The sequence below is a fragment of the Ricinus communis genome, chromosome 4 (assembly GCF_019578655.1).
Source record: "Ricinus communis isolate WT05 ecotype wild-type chromosome 4, ASM1957865v1, whole genome shotgun sequence".
NCBI classification, from domain to species: Eukaryota; Viridiplantae; Streptophyta; class Magnoliopsida; order Malpighiales; family Euphorbiaceae; genus Ricinus; species Ricinus communis.
In genome coordinates, this window is record NC_063259.1 from 21,175,117 (window position 1) to 21,194,460 (window position 19,344).

Here is a 19,344-nt window from a genome sequence, read left to right on the forward strand (position 1 = left end):
ATTTTAAAACAATAGTACAATAATAATATATTTTTTTAATTTCTTTTGACATATATATTTATTTATGACGTGTAAATTTCTTTTGTGATATATGTATTTATTTTTTTATTTAAGTATTATATCGATGTATAATTGTTATGTTTATTATATACTTAATATATTAACTAATAAATTATTTTTTAATTATATGAGGACAATATTTTTTATTATATTTGTTATATTATTTTAACCAATAAATTAGTTTGCTAATTGTATAATGATTTTTAATCCAATAAAATAACATATCATGCTATATTTGTAATATTGAGTATACATATAATTAATAGATTTTAAAATAATTTATAATATTATTTATAATTAAGATAATAATAATGATATTCATGCACTGCATGAATAAATAATATTTTTTTATTATAGATTGATCCTACTATAATTATATTTAAGACTAAAAGAATCAAACATAATTTTAACTAATTTGAACTTGACTTGTTCATTATTGAGTCTCCCTTGAATTGAGTTTGAAAAACTTACCCATAACTTAGGAGTCTAAATTAATTTAATCGATTCTTTATAGATTTATAAATTTATATTACAATTTAAACTGTTCATCAATTTACTTAAAAGATAAATTATTTATAAAAGAACTAAAATATATTTATCAAAAATTTATGTTTTATTATAACAATTAAAATTAATAAATAAATTTATATCGGTAATGAGTTAAAGCATAAAAATTAATCATTAAATTATTAATATTATATTATATGAATTAGCTCACGATCTTATTGATGAATTATTTCAAAAATTTAAAGAATATGACTTTATGTACTTTTAACTCGGCTCACTATCATATGAGCTCAAGTGAGTTTTTAACATAATGGATTTTAGGAAAATTTTGATTCATTTTCTACCTAATTAAGATAGAAATTTCACAAAAAAGGAAAAATGTCATAGGTTGTATTACTCTTTTTTTTTTTTTAAATTATCCCAATTAATGAGCCATTAAATTTGCAGTCACAATGAGAAAATATAATTAAATTGAAATAAAATTAAAATTTAGCATGACCTTCTATCCAATTTAACTGACTATAAGCTGGCTTTATAGGCTATCTTCAGTATATGGCTACTCACCAAGCATTACTGTGCTTATCACTGCCTCATTTTTCTTGTTCAAACCATTGTTCCATCCAGGCAACTCTTCTATAAGTTCCCATCCAAAGAGGCTAGGACACTAAAAAACAGAGGCTGAGACACTAAATTCTCTGTTATTAGATTTGGAAATTTGAAGGGTAATATGGGTGAAGCACCGTATTCCTCTCAAGAAACCTTTCATCAATCACTCCTGAATTTTTCTCACCCTTCTCACCCAATCTCGAATGCAATTTACACTCCTCAACATCCTTCCTACCCTTCCATTCTCCAAGCCTATATTCGAAATCTCCGATTCAACACATCGAAAACTCCTAAACCACTTCTCATTCTTACTGCATTGCATGAATCCCATGTCCAAGCTGCTGTTCTTGCTGCCAAAAAGCATGGTCTGCAGATGAAAATCCGGAGCGGAGGCCATGACTATGAGGGCACTTCTTATGTTTCAGATGTTCCATTCTTTATTCTTGACATGTATAATCTTCGGTCCATTGATATCGATCTCGAAAATGAGACTGCTTGGGTTCAGGCAGGTGCCACGCTTGGTGAACTCTTTTACGGAATTGCTGAGCGAAGCAAGACACGTGGCTTCCCTGCTGGTGTCTGTCCGACAGTCGGTGTTGGAGGCCATTTGGTTGGTGCTGGGTATGGCAATCTGATGAGAAAGTACGGCCTGTCGGTTGATAATGTCATCGATGCAAAACTTGTTGATGCTGAAGGAAGAATTCTCGACAGAAAATCTATGGGAGAAAACCTATTCTGGGCAATTAAAGGTGGAGGAGCTAGCTTTGGAGTTGTTCTTGCATACAAAATCAACCTTGTTCGGGTTCCAGAAGTAGTTACTGTTTTCAGAGTTGAAAGAACATTGGAACAAAATGCAACTGATATTGTCTATCAGTGGCAACATGCTGCACCAGAAATTGATGAAGATCTTTTTATCAGGCTTGTCTTAGACGTACTAAAAAATGATCAAACCGGCCAAAAGACGGTAAGAGGTTCATTTATTGCCTTATTTCTTGGAGATTCTGAGAGACTTCTTTCAATCATGAAAGAAAGCTTCCCCGAATTGGGTCTGCTGAAATCTGACTGTATAGAAATGAGTTGGCTTGAATCGGTCCTGTTCTGGACAAACTATCCTATCGGAACACCGACTGATGTTTGTCTTAGTAGAGAGCCTCAAACACTGGTCTACCTGAAAAGAAAATCAGATTATGTACAAGAACCAATTTCCAAGCAAGGATTGGAAGGAATTTGGAAGAAAATGATGGAGCTAGAGGTGCCAATGATGGGATTCAATCCTTACGGTGGGAAAATGAAAGAAATTGCAGAAACAGAAACTCCATTTCCACATCGAGCTGGGAACTTATGGAAGATTCAGTATCAAATAAACTGGACACAGGAAGGGGAAGAAGCAGCAAATCATCACTTGGATTTGGCCAGACAACTTTATGATTACATGACTCCTTTTGTTTCCAAGAACCCAAGGGCAGCATTCCTGAACTACAAGGATCTCGATTTGGGCATCAACAATCATGATAAAGAAAGCTACAAGGTAGGAAGTGCTTATGGGATCAAGTACTTCAAGAATAATTTCAACAGGTTGGTGCAAATCAAAACCAAGTTTGATCCTGATAATTTTTTCAGACACGAACAAAGTGTTCCGACTTTTCCTAGTTACTAACGTAAGCAGAAATGGTAATTTCATTTTTTTTTTTCTTTTACCCGCTTGGAGGACCTGTACCTTCAGACAATAAATGTGGTTGTTCCATTATTGTAGGAAACTGTCAGTACATGATTGTCTGTGACATGAAATAGAAGCAACTTTTTCTCCTTTAATGGACAACAAAAGACCACGGGCAAAATATATGCTATTGTCTTTATTATCATCTACAAGGTTCTGTTGAAAATTCATTGCGATTATCAATGCAAATATCATAGTTTTTTTTTTTTACTTTTTTTTCCTGTTTAATAGAGAAAAAGGGACTAATATTTTCCAGAATTATGAAGTATGCTTTAATTTTCATTTTTCAATCTAAGAAAATGAATCACTTTTACAAATGACGTAAATCAATGTCTTGTACTTGTATGGGTAAAATTTATTTGTAGATATACATTCAGCATAATAAAAAAGAGACCCAAAAAGAATTGAAACTTTTACATTTTTAAGCCCACCTACCTGACCTCTTAGTTCAACTGTTATTTTTGAATCGATCTTTTTGATATGTGATATAATGAATGAAAAGGACTCTTCAACAACCATAAATGAGGTTTGAAAGGTTTTGATTCATTTGTCTAACAGAAATTGCCTCCCAAACATATAGATGCTGACAAATGCTTGCCATTCCCTGCAAAGTTGCATTTATGGGAAACACAGAATACTGACATTATCATTTCTCATGGGTCAAGTAAAACCGAATCGAAATTCAAAAATCAAATTAAATTGACTAGTTTGGTGCAGTTCGGTTCAGCTTAAAATAGACAATTTAAATAATATTTTGGTTGGTTTCGCTTTTTATTTAAATTTTTTGATTTAATTGAACTAATTGAAATTTCTATAAATATTTAAGATAATACATTTATTTATTTATATAAAAAATTAATATACTTATGTATAAAAATATATTTATTTATATATATACAAATCCTTTTATCACTCTTGATATTGAATAAATATTATAATATATATTGAATTCCAAAAGAAATAAAAAAATTAAAAATGCCAAACTAATCAACCGAGCCGAATTTTTTAGTTTGGTTCGGTTATACTTAATATTTCAGTTCAGTTAATAAAAATTTAAAAAACTTTAGTTAGTCAATTTTAGTCAAAATCAAACCGACTATCCTTACTTTCTCCTTTTTTTTCTTTCTATAAATAGAAATTTGATTTCATATGGGAGAAGCAACTAAACTTACTTGAGCAGCGGTGGGTAGGATAGGTAGCTAGATTTATCACAGCCTTCTAATTATAAAGGCATTAATTGAAATGTATTAAAAAAATTTATTTTATTTAAAAAAATAGAATAATAAAGATAAAAAAATATATTAATATTATAAAATATATCGATTTATTAATATAGAATTTATTCGAAACTTTTACTTATTTTGTTAAAATTTTATTTAGTTATAATTTATTTCATATAAATTTCATTATATAGAATTTAAATTAATTTTTATTTTATTCAAAATATATAAATTTTAAATTTTTAAATAAGTTTCATAAATTTTCATAAATTTCAACCAAACATAATATAAATATAAAAGGATCTTGAATTCACATGTTTTATTACGTAAGAATTAATATTTCAATTTATTTATTAGTATTAAATAGCCCTTTTTTTATCTGGTAGTCCTTAATTATTATTTTTATCTATTATTCCTTATTTGTGTCAATATATTAATTTTAAAATCATCAGTGGAGAACATCAATCTAAAAATAAAAGAACAGTGCAATCTCAAAGTGGGATCCTTAACCAATATCTTGTTGATTAAGAAAAAATAAATTTAAATTAAGAGGTAATAGGCCAACTCAAATATTAAGCCGCGCCTCTAGTTACAGCTTATTACAGAAATTCTATCAAATCAGCTCACAATTTAAAAAGAAAAAAGAAAAAAAAAGGGTTTAACAGGATAATCTGTTATTTGTTTGGGGTGAAAGACCTAATAAAATTATATAAAGAAATTCATAAAAAAAATTCATTTTATTTAAGAAAAAAATATAAAGAAAATAAAATAAAATAAATAAAGTTGAAAGATATATTTTAGTGTTATGAAATATATTGACTTAATAATTTGGAATTAATTTAAAAATTTTATTTATTTTGTTAGAATTTAGTTTAGTTATAACCAATTCTATATAAATTTGATTACGTAGAATATTAAATTAATTTTCACTTAAAATATATAAATTTTATAAATTTTATTAAATTTTAACCAAATATTATATAAGGAGAGCAAAATGAGGCATACGAATTATATTTAATACAGCCTGGACTTGGAACAGTCCATTTTCTAACAGCTTGACCACTAGGCTGAGAGGCCCTTCTGACCATGCAGGATTTAATAAGGTTGGCACGTCTGTTGAGGTTCCAATAGGATGTAGCTTGACCAAGAGTGCTCTTAGGATCGATTTCGACTGCATTGAAAACAAAATCATTCCGAGCTTTTCATACAGGCCAGCAAATATGCGCAAGCAGAGCCAAAGCTTCAACATTGTCTCTTCCTTGAAATATCGAAGATACCTCCTGCCGCCAATCTTTGAAAGAGCATAAAGGAAGAGCATTAAACCTGAAACCAAAAGAAGATAGAAACCAGGTTGCCCCGGAATGATTACATCTAGTAAGCATATGCATTATGGATTCGGGTTCTTGATGACAAATTGGGCACAAATTAGAAAAGCCATATTTTTGACGATACAAGGTTTTTGTCACTGGAAGAGCATTTCTAGAACATTTCCACAAGAAAGCTCTGATCTTAGGGAGAACCTCCAACTTCCACAAAGATTGCCAATAGATAGAATCACCATTATTATTGTCAAACCTCTGGACTGATCCTTAAGCAGCTGCTTATACCCTCTTCTTGCTGAATAAATGCCATTTGGACTATGGTGCCACACAACAGAATCCTTCACCTCAGGACCTCCTGCCGGAATGGCTTTAATCTACTACTGGTCATCTTAACTGAATAAACGGCCTAAAGATTGATGATGCCAAGAAGCATCCGACTGGTTAATGAGGTAAAGCAACTAAAAGAGCTTCATTAAGTGCAGATCTTGGAGAAGACACTTTAAAGTCTTTAGCAGGGGGAACCCACTTATCATCCTATATACAAATATCTGCCATTGCTCTACTTATATATCAAATTAATAAAAAAATGACAAATAAATATTTATTTTAATAATTAATTATATATCAATTATTAATATTAAAATATAAAATACTTATAATTATTAATTTAAATAATTAATTATATACCAGTTATAATATATATATATATATATATATATATTATCCACTTATTGTTATGGGTCCAGCCTATCTTACAATATTTTTATTGCTTTTGGACACATGTATTATGGGTTTTTATGACGGAATTGTTATGTTTTATTTTTGGGTCCATTTTGGTATGGGTTTTGTGGCTTCCGAGAGAATCTTGTAGAGGCTATTGTGTAGACACTTAGTGTCAGCAACAATTTTCAGATTGAAAATATACACAAAAGAGAGAGAAAACTAGAGAGTTCCAAAGGGTGCTGTCCTGCTCGTTTTTCTCAACACCAGTCCTAGTGTTTTGGTCGTCGGAGAAGATCCCACCGTTGGATTTTGCTGAAATTTTGTCAGCTTGTTGAGGACACACGGGGCTATATTCTGACCGTTCGGATAGTCAATTGGAGCTCCGGTTCATCAGGAATTGTCTCTGGACAGAGCTGCTGTTTTTTGGTGAATTTTACATTTTTTGTTCTCTATTTCAATTCTCTTATTGTTGGTGTTTGTTGGTGGGTTGTGAATCATTTGTAGACTGATTTGGGGTTCTTTCTCCTTCAATTTATAAATAAGAGAAGTTAAGGGTGGACTTCTCAAAAGATCCCGTGGTTTTTACTCTTCACATCGAAGGGGTTTTCCACGTATAAATCGTGTGTGTTGTTTGCTATTATTTTCTTTTGTTATAGCTGGTTATTTACCGCATTTAGTTGCTGGTTTCCTTTGTTAATTTGGTTGTGTGATAATTTCGGTTGATTGGATTGAATAATTGGTTGGTTGTCTTGATTATGTGACATTGTGGGTGTCGTTGTGACCCCTTCCGATCCCTGCACTTATTGTGTTGTAAATAAATGATCTATTACATGGCTTTATGTTTACTTCTATATTTACATAAATTATTCACAATAAAGTTCAAATAGACGGTCAAATAAGTCCCTCGCCTTTTTCCAATATATTCAATCATTCCCTTATAGTTCATTCTAGCATAATTAGGTCCTTAACATTTTAAGTTAATGACTAGACCCAAAATGTAGCTCCTTTTACCACCGTATGACCATGAAATTTGTATTAAAGTACTCTCAAATAAAAGTGACTCAACGGTCCAATTACTTTTGGACAATTCTATCACTTGACCATTTATACTTGTTAATTAGTTAATAGTCATTCAGATATTGAATATATATAATTAAATCGATCTAATTATATTACTCTGATATTCAGAACTTTGAGATTAAATATATTTAAGGTCTAATAATTAATTATACAAAAAAAGAAGATATAAAAGTGATCATCATATCGATAACCGATGATGAGTGAAATATCTCTAATTCTATCTTTTCCAATTTTTGGGTAGTGAGAGACAAACTGAATGCAGTCCCTATCCCTACTAAAATACTTTCAATGGTGTTGCTCAGTGTTTGCAAAATGCTTGTTCATCATAAACCTCTTTCTCTATTACATGCATTTCCAAGAATATTTGGGAACACAATATATAGCATTAAACATGTTTTATATTTGATGATAACTGTTTTCAGTAACTTAATTATGGAAATACTAACATATAAGATCATATAGTATATATTTTATTTATTAATATAAATAAAAGGTGGAATGCTTTGTTCATGCTTGAAGAAATTATCAGGATCAACCCTAGCCTTCACCTTTGTCAGCCTTAAGAAGTTGTCCTTGAAATACTTGGACCCATAAACTTCAGCTACCTGAAAGTTTGTCGAATTGCTTGGGTTGCTACCAATGTCCAGATCTCTGTAGTTCAGGAATGCTTCCCTTGGATCCTTACTGACATATGGAGTCATCGATTCGTGCATTTCTCGTAACATATTTACTTGCTTTTCTATAATCCCTTCATCTTGCCACACTAAAGTATACTGAATCAAGAATCGGTATCCTGCTCTATGAGGGAATGGCGTGTCGGTCTCTGGAATCTCACTCATTCTTCCTCCATAAGGGTTCCATTGCATCCACATTTTCCCTACTTTAAGCATCATCTTCCATATCTCTTCTATTCCTGATTTTGGAATAATATCTTTCGCATAATCAGACTTAAGTTTGCTGAAGACAATGGGCTTTGGAGGCCTATCCAGCAACACCTCAGTGGATGTTCCATTAGGGAACTCGGCCCAGAAAAGTATTGACTCTATCCAACTCATTTCGTGACAATCTTGTCGCTGTAAACCCAATTCAGGAAAGCTCCTGTTGATCAACGGAAGAAGCCTATCAGTTTGTCCAAGAAACTGTCCAATGAAAAAACTTCAATGCTACCGTTATCGGCTTTTGGCATTGCTCGTATGAAAAGATCAGTATCTAGATTAGGAGCAATTTCTTGCCACCGATAGAGGATATCAGTTGCGCCTTGATCCAATGTTTTTCCTACCCTGAACACAGTAACTGTGCTAGGAATTTGAACCAAGTTGATCTTCCATGCAAGAATAACTCCAAAGCTTGCACCATCACCACCTCTTATTGCCCAAAACAGATCTTCCCCCATTGATGCTCTATCTAGGATTTTACCATTGACATCAACTATTTTTGCATCAGCGATATTATCAACCGACAGTCCAAATTTTCTCATCAAGTTTCCATATCCTCCTCCACTGAAGTGACCTCCAGCGCCAAGAGTAGTGCAAACCCCGGCAGGAAAAGCAAGTGTGCTGCTCTGATTGGCAATCTGATAGTAAAGTTCACCAGTTGTCGCCCCTGCTTCAACCCAAGCAGAGCCTATATTTGCTTGAATACTGATAGCTCGAAGATTGAACATATCAAGAACGATGTATGGCACTTTAGATGTATAAGAGATAGCCTCATAATCATGTCCACCACTTCGAATCCTGATTTGCATGCCATTAGACTTGGCGCAAATAACAGTTGCTTGGACATGAGATTCATGTTTGCAGCTACAATAGCGAGGGGTCTTGGGGTAGTAGGGGTCAGAAACCGAAGGTTTTTTATGTAGGCTTGTAACGTGGAGTTGAATAAGGAATTAGTAGGCAAAAAAATGGCTTCAGAAATTGGGTAAGAGGAACTAACGTGATTAGGTAAGCATTGAAGAAAGTTTTCCAGGGCTGACTCGGAACTTGCCAAAGAAACTGAACACAATAGTATAAAAAATCCTGAGAGTGGTATAGTTCTTGAAGCTTTCTTCATTTTGCAAGGTAATGCTTTCTGTTAATCTTTTTCCATGTATTTATCGACAACTGAGCAACTCAGACTTTATTATGGTAAGATTTAATTGCCATAACTTGCAATTTAAATATTAAGTTATTTGCAACATTTATTTGTAGTAACAGATTATGAATTACGGCCAACATCCAATGCATTTAAGATTATTCCACCTATCTTGGATTGTGGTTTTTCAAATTAGTTGTTAGTTTAATATTAAATATCTACAATATCTTTTATTAGTTAACATAAATATCGACACTTATAATTAATTTTGAAATATTTATTAATTTAGTGTTTTAATTTTTTAATTTAAAATTTTAAATTATTTTGTTATTCAATCAAGAGTCTGAACCTACTAATTTATATAAATTATAATATTTATTATATATTTTACAGGTTAAAATAATAATTTAACTTATTTTACACATAAAATAATCTAAATAACTTTACGCATTGTTTACTCTCTTTTTTTTTTCTTCTTTCCTTTTTCTTTTATATATTCTTTTTTTATTAAATCTTATTTTAGCACTAAAAAGCAAAATATTTTATTATATTTTTTATTTTTAATCAATTATTTATTTTTAAAGAAAACTACTTGCCATTTCTTTATTTCTAAAAATTATTTTCTTTTAAAAAAACTTAATACTTTTCTTTTTCTCTCCTCTTAATGTTTTGAGATTTTTATTTTCATGAGATGAATACATGAAAATAGCATTTACTTATTTTATTTTTTTCTTTAATTTCTTCATAAACAAATAAAAATTTGAAAAATATAATGACGAAAATGGATAAAGAAAAGAAGAAAAAATATGTAATTATTTTAAAGGAGAGTAGCTAACTCAATTTAGTATTCGGAATAAGTATTTTAACCTATAAAACCGGTTAGAGACACTATACTTGATATTTTTAGCATGTTCAAATAATTAATTGAATAAAAAAATAATTTAAACACCAAAATAGAAAATTCGAAAAACTTAAAATATCCCTTATTCTATACTAACTTTCTCTTTTTAAATTAAAAAATTTTCAATTATTTTCACTTTTATAAATGCAATGCAACATTAATTTTTTTTTTCTATTTTATTCTTGTGTTGGAATATGTATAATAAATTTTATAATATTTATAGAAAGATAATTTAGTCTAATTTAGATTTTTTTTTTATAATTAAGTCTACTAAATATTTTCTTAATTCAGGTGAATTGCCAAAAAAACACGGTTAATATAGAATGGAAAGAATAACTTTTTATTTATTTTTATTTATTTGACTTTGAAATTGTAAATTACTGATTGTCTTTTAAATTTCAATATAAAATTCTTATTCTTAATTTATATCTCAAAAATCTTAGATAAATTGAAAAATTAATCAATATTTGAATTACGGTACATTATCTTATAAAATTCATTAAGAATGTTTTAGTAAAAAAATATTTAAATTTTTTAATATTTGTAAAAATTAAAATGGCTATCAGTTTAGTATCTTATGATTTAGGTTTGAAGTTTAGATGAGGACCCTTGATTTTAGTAAAGGGTATCTTTTTCTTATATAAAGATTTTCTAGTTTATGATGTGAATGGTCCAGAAAGTAAACAAAATTGGCTGTGATAGCATCTGACAATGAAAACAAAATATAATTTTAATCATAACTACCAGATGGACACTAATCAGTATAAGAATATGACGCAAAAGATCAGTAATTCTATTTATCAATTTGGTAGAGTAATTTGTTCCAATAATCAATATAAAATTCCAAATCCTGATCAAATTCATAGACTGCAAAAGTATATGATGGTTCAAGGCTGTAGTCTTTTTCTCTTTTGTCTCTTTAGGTTCACTACTCCTGCTGAGAGTGTTCTTCAGATTCTCCATGTCGAAAGTACACGAGTGGTCTAATCTTGGGAAAATGTACTACTGTAGGTTTTTTTTTTTTTTTGTTTACCAAAATAAAATAAAAATAAAGATAATGAGGGTTAGAGTTAATGATTTAAATTAATTCTAAAATTTCAGCTTAAATTCTTTCGACATTCAAATCATAACGTTTTACCCTGTAATAACATAAATCTTAATTACACTTGATAGCTTAACTAACATTTGTATCTGCAAATTCTATATGCAATCCATTGTCATCATGCATAATATTTTTTCTTTTGTTTTGTGTTTTTGTGATAAGTGTGTTCAGAACATAACATTGTATTGTTCTTCTTTTAGAATATCAGAATCTAACTATTTTTCTTCTTTTTAATTTTAAACGCCTATTCTCATATTGGTCCATCCATTTTGTCTATAAAAGTTTTATTCTCTTTTAGACCTCGTCACAATCAGTCATGTCTAGAGTAGGCATTAAAAGTTAAAAGTTTGCTCGAACACAACTTTATCCCTTATAAATTCGGAGGAGAACTCTCGTCATTCTTTTTAAATCAATTATGGAATTTCTCCCACATGTATGGATGGGGGTTTCGCTCGTGCATCGAAGTTGCCATTCGAGTAATCATCGAGACACTTTTACTCAGATTCTATAAGGAAGTTTAAGCCACAGAGTTCAAATATGTATTCGGAAGCTAACTTCCTTATTTGTATATATTAGTCTTTAAATTTATTGTTTAACAAAATATTTCCTATAAATGCAAGCATTTTATACACAGGTATACTAAAATATCACACAATACATCTAAGTCTAGTCTATTTTATTCAAGCACAATCCTTATTTAAAATTATTAATCAAATTTACTAACCAATTATGCATGAGCCCCACTTATTCTAACCCAAATATGTGTTATGCTCTTTGGATTCCAACCCTTAAGCTTATTGGACTACTTATTATGAAAATATCATCCATTATGATTTTAGCCCTAACTAAACATGTCAAAGCCCACGAATCTAATTGGATTTTAAATCTTAGGCCTAGTTAAAGTGGATTAACCTATTAGACTATCAGATTCGTACTGGATCAGTTTTCAGCCTCAAGTCTAAGTGGCCAATTTTATTCAATCAATCATATAATCATGTATTGAGTTAACACACAATAATTAACAAAATAATAATAAACGAAATAAAGCAGAAAATGAAACCCTAGCTATTACAACCCGCCTATAACTATGATTACAAAACCAAAAAGCCCTAAAACTAAACAAGGGCCAAGAATAAATTAAAACTGCCAAAAAGGCAAAAAATACAGGGGCCAGCATGGTTAGCTGATCGGCTGTGCATGAAGAGCCGATCGGCTGAGTATAGAGCCAATTAGCTCTATAGTCAGCCGATCGGCTTTGGAGTCCAGGCGGGCACTTTAGACAGTTTTCTTCGATTCTCCCTCGTTTGCCAATCCAATCCAACACTCTAGAGGCGATTTTCAGATGCATAGATGTTTAAACAAAATTAGAATAAGATTAAATAGCTAAAAATTTAACAAAATAAAAGCACATGAGCTAAAAAACCTAGATTGCCAAAGAAAACACTAAAATTCTATAAACTGACAGTAAGTTATTAAAACGAATAATCATGTTTTAATTTAGACTTAATTACCAAATTATATTGACAAAAACTAAATAATAATCATATGATCATGTTTTTAAGTAAATCTAAAATCTTAATCGGCAAAATATCATATCTAAGAAAAAGCCCTAGTTTTTATTATCGGATTTGAAACCCAATTAATATGCATATTCAAAAATCCTAATCTAATCATACTAATCAAAGATAAAAATCCTAATCATATCTCTAAGAGAAAAGAATATTAGAATAAATAAAAAGACAAAAAAAGAACAAAAGAACCAGTTTTAATAATTGATGCAGATGTATAATGGTAGAAACCCTCAAGTCGTCACCATGTATGTTGGATCTGTATGTCTCGGGCGATGATGAAGCAGTTGAATCAAAAAGTGAGTGGGAATCTAGAGCTAGATCTGATTTGGAAAAATCTTTTGTCGTTTAAAAAAAAGGTTTCCAAAATTCTTCTTTCTTTAGTGACCAATTTCCTAAAATCCTTCTTTCTTTAGTGGCTTGAATCTTTGAATTCTGATTATGATCGACAGTGCAATTCCTTATTTTTTCTTTTAATTTTCTCTCTTTTCCTTCTTTCTGAGTGTTTCTTTTCTCTTAATCTCACTTACGGTCGAATTTCAATTCTTGCCTCCTTCTTGAAACCCTAAACGCCTCTTTCTATTTATAGAGGTAGGGTTTCAAAGGAAATCCTAGAGAAAGGGATAAATCTTAAAAAATACCAACAAATATCCCATTTATATATTTAAAATTTGAGTAATTATCGATAAAATAGTGATTATCATCAAAAATACCTTCTAGAATCTGTATCTGGACTTGAACCATCCCAAAAAAAGACATCGGAGTGTTAAAATCTCAATCGGCACTATATAGAGCCGATTAGCTTTATATACAGCTGATTCAACTGTACATACAGCCGATCGGCTCTACCTACAGCTAATTGGCTCTACATAGCAAAAGTTTATTGAAAATTTACAATTAGGTCTCTAAATTTATAAAAACTATCGTTTTGACCTTCAACTTAATTTTTTCTAATAATTAGATCCAAATTGATTTTAAAAATATAATTTCAGTTGGATTAACCTTGACTCTAGCCTCGGATTCGCCTGTTCTTCATCTCCCGAGACTCGAGAAAGCAGTAACCCTCATCATAGGATTTTCTGTTTTTTTTTTTTCCTTCGATATCTGGATCCGGAAAAAGGATGCTGACAACATCATAAGTCTTATTTTCTACAATGAAGGAGATACATTGTAAACAATATACTCTACTTCGACTACTATAAATATAGGTAAAGAGCACCGAAAAAAAAATAATGTCATTACACAGCTTTTTAAATGCTTTGTCTTTAGTCTTCTCAAAATACTAACTTAACTATTAGAGTGGTTCCCTAGGCACAATGTTTGGTACCATAATTTGTTGTTTTATATGAATACATCAAGAATAGTTCACCTTGTAGGTCGAAATACAAGTTGAGAATATTTTAGTTTGCATCCGAAATTGTTAAGAAAACATCTAATTCTTATGAAACCAAAAACAATTATATTTGTTGTGAAAGGAGCAGAGAAAAATAGGAAGTTCACTAACTATAATAGTAAGTCTACAACCCACGTAGAGGAGCAGTCAAGAAGAAAAGAGAAGCTCCAAATTGTTTATAATCCAAATTCCATATTAACATATTAACATATATCTCTAACTTATACAAGTAATATATATTGGCCATTATTCATAATTATTAGACTTTTTATGATTAATATCAACTATATAAAACTTATTAATTAATTCTATAATATTAATATGATAAAAAAACTAATAAAAATGATTAATTCATGAAATATAATGTTTAATTATCTAATAAGAAATATGAGATATATAAAATGTTGTGATCAAAATGATAAAAAGACATAATAAAAAAGAACAAAATAAATCAAAATTAAAAGATTTACTATTAATAACATACATTGGAAGAGTGAAATAATAAGAATATTAGTAAGATACAAAAATCTCTTATTTTATTTATCTCAAATATTTCAAAAATAAAATAAGTGTTTTCAAGATTAAAATATTTCAATAAATATTTATTGGCCACAATTACTGATTGTGATTAAAATTGTTTTTTCTTTTCAGTTTTCAGATGCTATCGCAGTCAATCTTATGTTCTGTACTATTTACATCGTAAACTAGAAAACTTTTATATAAGAAAATACCCTTTAAAGTGATAGGCCATAAACTTCAAACCTATATCATAAAATATTAAAGTGATTGGTAGTTTCTAATTTGCACAAAAAATTTAAAAAATTATTATTTTTTCATTATTTTTAACTACTTTTTTATTAAAATATTCTTAATAAACTTTTTAATACAATGCACGGTAATTCAAATATTGATCAACTTGTCAACATATCTAAAGATTTTGAGATTTAAATAAAAAAGAATTATTGAACTTCAAAAGTTTTGTTTAATAATTTGCAATTTCAAAGTCAAATGAATAAAAATCAATGAAAAAATTGATATTTTAACTTTTATATCTTTTTTAGTTTTGATGTCTAAACTATTTCTTTTCTTAATTAAGTGGTTGAACTTATTAAAAATATTAAGTATAATGTCTTTAACCGGTTTTACAGGTTAAAGTACTTATGTGGCTTAATTTTAATACTAAATTGATTTAATTATCCTTTTCTAAAATAGTTTCATATTTTCTATTTTTATTCTTTTTTTCTTTTCATTTTCAATATTATCTTTTCAAATTTTTGTTTGTTTTTTAAGAAATTAAAAGAAAAAGATGAAATTTTTTATTTCTCATTCATCCAAATAAAAATTAAGAGATTAACATTTTATTTTCTTATTCTTTTATTTTTTTGTATTCATCTAAAAAACGTAAAAATAAAATATATTTTTTCGTCTCAAAAATTTAAGAAGAGAGAGATATTAAATTATTTTAAAAGATATTAATTTTTAGAATAAATAACTCAATAATAGATTTCTTTATAAAAATGAATAAAAATTGATAAAATATTTTTACTTTTTAGTGTTAAAAGAAGATTAATAAAATATAGAAACAAGATATTTTTTTTTTAAAAAAGAAAGGAAAGAAGAAATAGAAAAATTGTAAAGTATGAGTAAGGATTTTTTTTTTTGTCAAAATAAGTCATGTGTAAAATTAGTTAGTTATTACTTTAATTTATAAAACTTATAAGAGACACTATAACAGACATAAATTAGTAGGTTTGGATACTTGATTGAATAAAAAGATAATTAAAAAACTGAAATAGAAAAATAGAAAAATTAAAATAAATTTATAATTATTCTAAAATTAATTATAGATGTTGATATTTATATTAATTAATGAAGAATATTGTAGATATTTAATATTAAATTAACAACTAAAATCGGGAAACGATCTATATTTTTTAGACTTACTAAAAAAGAAAAATATTCTACCAAAATTGGAGGGAGGGAGTATATAGTAACAAATCCAAGAAACGTATCAAGCATGGAACAACTTTAAATGTATTGGATGTTGGCCGTAATTCATAATCTGTAACTACAAATAAATGTTGCAAATAACTTAATATTTAAATTGCAAGTTATGGCAATTAAATCTTACCATAATAAAGTCTGAGTTGCTCAGTTGTCGATAAATACATGGAAAAAGATTAACAGAAAGCATTACCTTGCAAAATGAAGAAAGCTTCAAGAACTATACCACTCTCAGGATTTTTTATACTATTGTGTTCAGTTTCTTTGGCAAGTTCCGTGTCAGCCCTGGAAAACTTTCTTCAATGCTTACCTAATCACGTTAGTTCCTCTTACCCAATTTCTGAAGCCATTTTTTTGCCTACTAATTCCTTATTCAACTCCACGTTACAAGCCTACATAAAAAACCTTCGGTTTCTGACCCCTACTACCCCAAGACCCCTCGCTATTGTAGCTGCAAAACATGAATCTCATGTCCAAGCAACTGTTATTTGCGCCAAGTCTAATGGCATGCAAATCAGGATTCGAAGTGGTGGACATGATTATGAGGCTATCTCTTATACATCTAAAGTGCCATACATCGTTCTTGATATGTTCAATCTTCGAGCTATCAGTATTCAAGCAAATATAGGCTCTGCTTGGGTTGAAGCAGGGGCGACAACTGGTGAACTTTACTATCAGATTGCCAATCAGAGCAGCACACTTGCTTTTCCTGCCGGGGTTTGCACTACTCTTGGCGCTGGAGGTCACTTCAGTGGAGGAGGATATGGAAACTTGATGAGAAAATTTGGACTGTCGGTTGATAATATCGCTGATGCAAAAATAGTTGATGTCAATGGTAAAATCCTAGATAGAGCATCAATGGGGGAAGATCTGTTTTGGGCAATAAGAGGTGGTGATGGTGCAAGCTTTGGAGTTATTCTTGCATGGAAGATCAACTTGGTTCAAATTCCTAGCACAGTTACTGTGTTCAGGGTAGGAAAAACATTGGATCAAGGCGCAACTGATATCCTCTATCGGTGGCAAGAAATTGCTCCTAATCTAGATACTGATCTTTTCATACGAGCAATGCCAAAAGCCGATAACGGTAGCATTGAAGTTTTTTTCATTGGACAGTTTCTTGGACAAACTGATAGGCTTCTTCCGTTGATCAACAGGAGCTTTCCTGAATTGGGTTTACAGCGACAAGATTGTCACGAAATGAGTTGGATAGAGTCAATACTTTTCTGGGCCGAGTTCCCTAATGGAACATCCACTGAGGTGTTGCTGGATAGGCCTCCAAAGCCCATTGTCTTCAGCAAACTTAAGTCTGATTATGCGAAAGATATTATTCCAAAATCAGGAATAGAAGAGATATGGAAGATGATGCTTAAAGTAGGGAAAATGTGGATGCAATGGAACCCTTATGGAGGAAGAATGAGTGAGATTCCAGAGACCGACACGCCATTCCCTCATAGAGCAGGATACCGATTCTTGATTCAGTATACTTTAGTGTGGCAAGATGAAGGGATTATAGAAAAGCAAGTAAATATGTTACGAGAAATGCACGAATCGATGACTCCATATGTCAGTAAGGATCCAAGGGAAGCATTCCTGAACTATAGAGATCTCGACATTGGTAGCAACCCAAGCAATTCGACAAACTTTCAGGTTGCTGAAGTTTATGGGTCCAAGTATTTCAAGGACAACTTCTTAAGGCTGACAAAGGTGAAGGCTAGGGTTGATCCTGATAATTTCTTCAAGCATGAACAAAGCATTCCACCTTTTGTTTATATTAATAAATAAGATATGCTATATGATGTTATATGTTAATATTTCCCATAATTAAGTTATTGAAATGGGATGTAACGTTTCTGCTAGATATTTCATAAGATGACCTCACATATAAAACATGTTTAATGGAATCGATTTCTTAAATATTCTTCTTGGAAATGCATGTCATAGAAAGAAGTTTACAAATATCTCTTTTAATTTATTTAAAATCTTAAAGTTGATTTTCAAAAATAACGTTAAGTTTTTTGAAATAATATTTTACTACTTGTAAAGATATACTATCCAATACATTTCAAATTAGTTAAATAAATTCATTACTTAAATAAATTATATATGCACAGGCTTATGATGAACAAGCAATTTTCAAAGACATGAGCTACAACAATGAAAGTATTTTAGTAGGGTTTAGGGCCTGCATTCAGTGTATCTCTCACTATCCAAAATTGGAAAACATAGAATTAGAGATATTCCAGGCATCAATACATATGTGGATCACTTGTATTGACGCTTATTTAAATGCGTTTCTGATCTTTGTAACTTGCAGATATTTTTTTACAACTGTTATTAATTTTTTATTTTTAGTGATACTTTTTAATAATGTTGTTAAATTACTATTATAATACACTCGTTTTGTTTTGTGAAACTAATAGTGAACATAAAATTATATAACAAATTATTTATATAATTCATAACTAATAAATACATGATATGTATATATAAATATTTTTTAAAATATTAAAGAGAAGAGGAATCTAAACATATATATATATATATATATATATATATATATATATATATATATATATATATATAAGTGTTTTATAATAATTAATATAATTATTTATCTAAACTTAATAATTATATGTTATTTATTTATTAATTTAATATATCAATAGGAATTTATATCCGAATAGAAAATATATATTTTTGTGTCATATGATATGAAAGTGTAGAAAGATGGCTGAAATTGCAGTGCAAGAGAGCGGCGCTTAATTCTTCACTTCAACTGCATTTCATCGCCACCTTTATTTTCTTTTGATATGATCTCTTTAATATATTCTTTTTAACTAACTTTAGAGAGATTAAATAATAATAATAATTATTATTATTATTATTAAGAAATAATATGTTCTTTTTCCTGATTAATATTTTTTTGTACCATAATGTCAGATAAAAAATTTTAAAACAAATTTACTAAACAGTTTTGACAAATTAGGAAAATAGAGAAAAAAAAAGACCACATCAGAGAAGTTAGAAAACCACCAATAATAAACCTTTCGACCTTTTTGTTGAATTATTAA

General features: G+C 29.6%; 3 protein-coding genes across 3 annotated transcripts; 2 read left to right on the forward strand and 1 right to left on the reverse strand.

Moving 5' to 3' along the window:
* The first annotated feature begins 1,127 nt into the window (after positions 1 to 1,127).
* LOC8265485 (berberine bridge enzyme-like 8) lies at positions 1,128 to 3,100 on the forward strand. The gene is made up of 2 exons (XM_002523106.4): positions 1,128 to 2,831; positions 2,927 to 3,100. Exon 1 carries the CDS (start codon positions 1,295 to 1,297, stop codon positions 2,828 to 2,830), a length of 1,536 nt encoding a protein of 511 aa, XP_002523152.1. The 5' UTR covers positions 1,128 to 1,294; the 3' UTR covers position 2,831; positions 2,927 to 3,100.
* Positions 3,101 to 7,705: 4,605 nt separating this feature from the next.
* LOC8265486 (berberine bridge enzyme-like 17) lies at positions 7,706 to 9,607 on the reverse strand. Its single transcript, XM_015721758.2, is given in 3 exon segments — positions 7,706 to 8,388; positions 8,391 to 9,026; positions 9,029 to 9,607. Coding segments are annotated over 3 exon segments (1,575 nt in total). The 5' UTR covers positions 9,285 to 9,607.
* Positions 9,608 to 16,459: 6,852 nt separating this feature from the next.
* LOC8265487 (berberine bridge enzyme-like 17) lies at positions 16,460 to 18,202 on the forward strand. The gene has a single exon (XM_002523108.2). It carries the CDS (start codon positions 16,475 to 16,477, stop codon positions 18,053 to 18,055), a length of 1,581 nt encoding a protein of 526 aa, XP_002523154.2. The 5' UTR covers positions 16,460 to 16,474; the 3' UTR covers positions 18,056 to 18,202.
* The last annotated feature ends 1,142 nt before the right edge of the window (positions 18,203 to 19,344 follow it).

Bases quoted from the DNA above. Each gene is read 5' to 3' on its own strand.
- LOC8265485 (XM_002523106.4), top strand. From the start codon at position 1,295: ATGGGTGAAGCACCGTATTCCTCTCAAGAAACCTTTCATCAATCACTC.
- LOC8265487 (XM_002523108.2), top strand. From the start codon at position 16,475: ATGAAGAAAGCTTCAAGAACTATACCACTCTCAGGATTTTTTATACTA.